The 2585-nt window shown below is 34.4% G+C and overlaps 1 protein-coding gene across 3 annotated transcripts in view; it reads left to right on the top strand.

Annotated features, from left to right (window-relative positions):
* Nucleotides 1-2265, top strand: part of ntng2a (netrin g2a) — a 25852-nt gene extending 23587 nt beyond the window's left edge. For 2 of the 3 annotated variants that reach the window (XM_025008075.2, XM_025008076.2), the window contains exons 12-13: nucleotides 184-273; nucleotides 362-2265. In XM_025008075.2, coding sequence (XP_024863843.1) covers nucleotides 184-273; nucleotides 362-492 — 221 coding nt within the window. In that variant the 3' untranslated portion in view covers nucleotides 493-2265. The remainder of the gene's footprint in view (nucleotides 1-183; nucleotides 274-361) is intronic. The other variant, XR_003039565.2, reaches the window with a different exon arrangement.
* The last annotated feature ends 320 nt before the right edge of the window (nucleotides 2266-2585 follow it).

The raw sequence follows: 2585 nt of genomic DNA, 5'->3' as shown, positions 1-2585 counted from the left end.
TAATCATCAAAATTAAACGAAATAAACATTTGAAATATATGAGTTTGTATGTAATGTATGAATATAATATACAAGTTTCACTTTTTAAATGGAATTACTGAAATCAATCTACTTTTTCATGATATTCTAATTTTATGACCAGCACCTGTACATTACAAATCATCAATGTTCTTCTTTCCTCAGAAAAAGTATGTGACACAGAGAAATTAATTTGTCAGAATGGTGGGACCTGCATGAACTTCCAGCGCTGCATCTGTCCTGATACCTTTACAGGTAAACTCACGCTTGAATAACGACACAGCTTGGTTAATGTGGGCGGGGTCACATGAGCTCAGAGCCATGATGTTGTGTGTGTGTGCAGGTCAGCTCTGCGAGCAAAGCATCTGTCTGAAAACAGGTGGCTGCGTTAAACGTGCTGCGAGCTCGTCTTCTTCAGTGACATCACACCTCTACCTGCTGCTCGTCAGTCTGATCACCTCCACATTCTGCTGACGACACATTCATCACAAGCCACGCCCTCCAGTGACATCACACCTCTACCTGCTGTCCGTCAGTCTGATCATCTTAACCTTCTGTTCACCAAAAATATGCATTTCTTCCAGGAATGTTAGCGTAACAAAATCAGTGCTGGATTAAAACTTTTGAACATTTTTATTTTGAGAAAATCAGACTTTTATTTTTAGAAAAGAAAGTTCTGGAAACACTAAAGTTTTACATAATCCTTTTATAATTTTTTTGATGGCTGAGGGGAGCTGAGGAGAGCTATGCCCATGGAAATCAACCTGCTGTTGATTGTTTTTTTATTTATATTTTAAACAACAACCCAAATCTTTCAGAACTGGGGCTGTATGTAGACAAAGAAAACAGCATAATCAAGCTTACTGTTACTGTTTCATATCTGTGTATTTATTACTTTAGTTTCTAGTGCCAGCTGTGTACTTAATTGCCTTTTGTTTAAAAGTACAGAGAGCTGGTGTTGTGAATTTTGATCTTAAGATCCAGATTTTTCAAGACTTTATTTATTTATTATTATACCATGACTCTACATTGAAGTCTTAAATATTTTGGGTTATTTTATTTAATTCAGATAAAAATGCTTATCCATAGACATTTTGATAAAACATTTATGTTTTTATTTAAAATCAAAATCTTGTAGGAGGCCGAATTAAAGAAAACATTTTTAAATGAAGTTTCTGTTAATTGTTTTTTTAGGAGCTGGATTTGCCTTTCCTGGAAGGATATGAACTTGAAACTGTAGCATCGGCACCTGGACTTCTTCAAAGGTCACAATAAAGTCTAATACTTTTCAGTATTTTTTAAAGAAAAAAAATTAAACTAAAAGAAGGGTTGTGCAGAAACAATAAAGTTCATTTCTTTTAGCACGTGAAACTTGTTGTGCATGAAGACAAATAATAAACATGCTGACATCTTTGGGTTGTAAATGTGGAAAATGCTGCAGCAGATGTTTTGATTTATACACTCCTGAATGTGGGCCGATGTGCTCGTGTCTAAAGCTGGTAGCTTTAACAAGATTTTGTGTTATGAATAAAAACAAATACTGTTTTGAGAACAAATTTGAACATGTGGAACATGTAAGTACAGCCTCAGTAAAAACACAAAAAGGTAATGTCTGCTGGGTTCTGGAAAAACTGCTGTTTACCCTGAAAACTAAAATAAATTCATTAACACTGTTACATAAAGGGAAATAATGATAGTAAGAATAAAGCCTTATAAAATAATACTTTTTTTCTCAGATAAATAAAAAACATCCAGGCAAAAATAGTGGACGAAAGAATCCAATAAATGAGAAAAGTTCTAGAAGGAAACACAAATAACAACAACAAAAACAAAAATCATCCACATTTTTTCAAAGATTTTTTTAGATTTTGTTTAAAACATTTGCAACTTTGTGTGCAATTTTTAAACCATAAATAAGAAACCTAATATATAATAAAGAAACAAACAGATATCAGGTTATTTGTCACTTTGTCATTGTTGTCATTCTCATTTTGTACTTTGTTTTTTTACTGTTTGAATCCTTTTGATTCTTTTAATGTTTGTTGGAATATTGCGATCATAAATCTGAACATCCTGTTGATTTTGAGCTGACAGAAGAAGAGCTGATGTCATGAGGATTCTGACTGCAGATGTCGCTGTAGACCTGAAAATAAACGATGAAATGAAACCAGTGCTCAGACAAGTTGGACACAAAACTAAAGGAAAACAATTTTATTTAAAAACTGTTTAAATCTGCAATAAACTTTTATAAACAAACAAAACAAAACAAAGGAAACAGAAAACAACTTCTTTCACCAATGTTCTCAGAAAAACACATTTTTTATCAGTCTACATTTAAAAGTGTATTTTTTTTACTTGAAACTTTCCTTTATTTATATTTTCATGTCTGTGTCCTGCTGGGTACTCAAAGGTGTGTGTCCTCGGAGTGTGTGTGTGTTGGGGGGGTCTAACCGCCCATCAGAGGACTGTGTGTGTGTGTGAGGAGGGAGTGTGTGTGTGAGGAGGGAGGGTGTGTGTGTGAGGAGGGAGTGTGTGTGTGAGGAGGGAGGGTGTGTGTGTGAGGAGGG

This window comes from Kryptolebias marmoratus, linkage group LG1 (assembly GCF_001649575.2).
Source record: "Kryptolebias marmoratus isolate JLee-2015 linkage group LG1, ASM164957v2, whole genome shotgun sequence".
NCBI lineage: Eukaryota > Metazoa > Chordata > Actinopteri > Cyprinodontiformes > Rivulidae > Kryptolebias > Kryptolebias marmoratus.
This window is presented reverse-complemented; position numbering and strand designations above follow the sequence as displayed.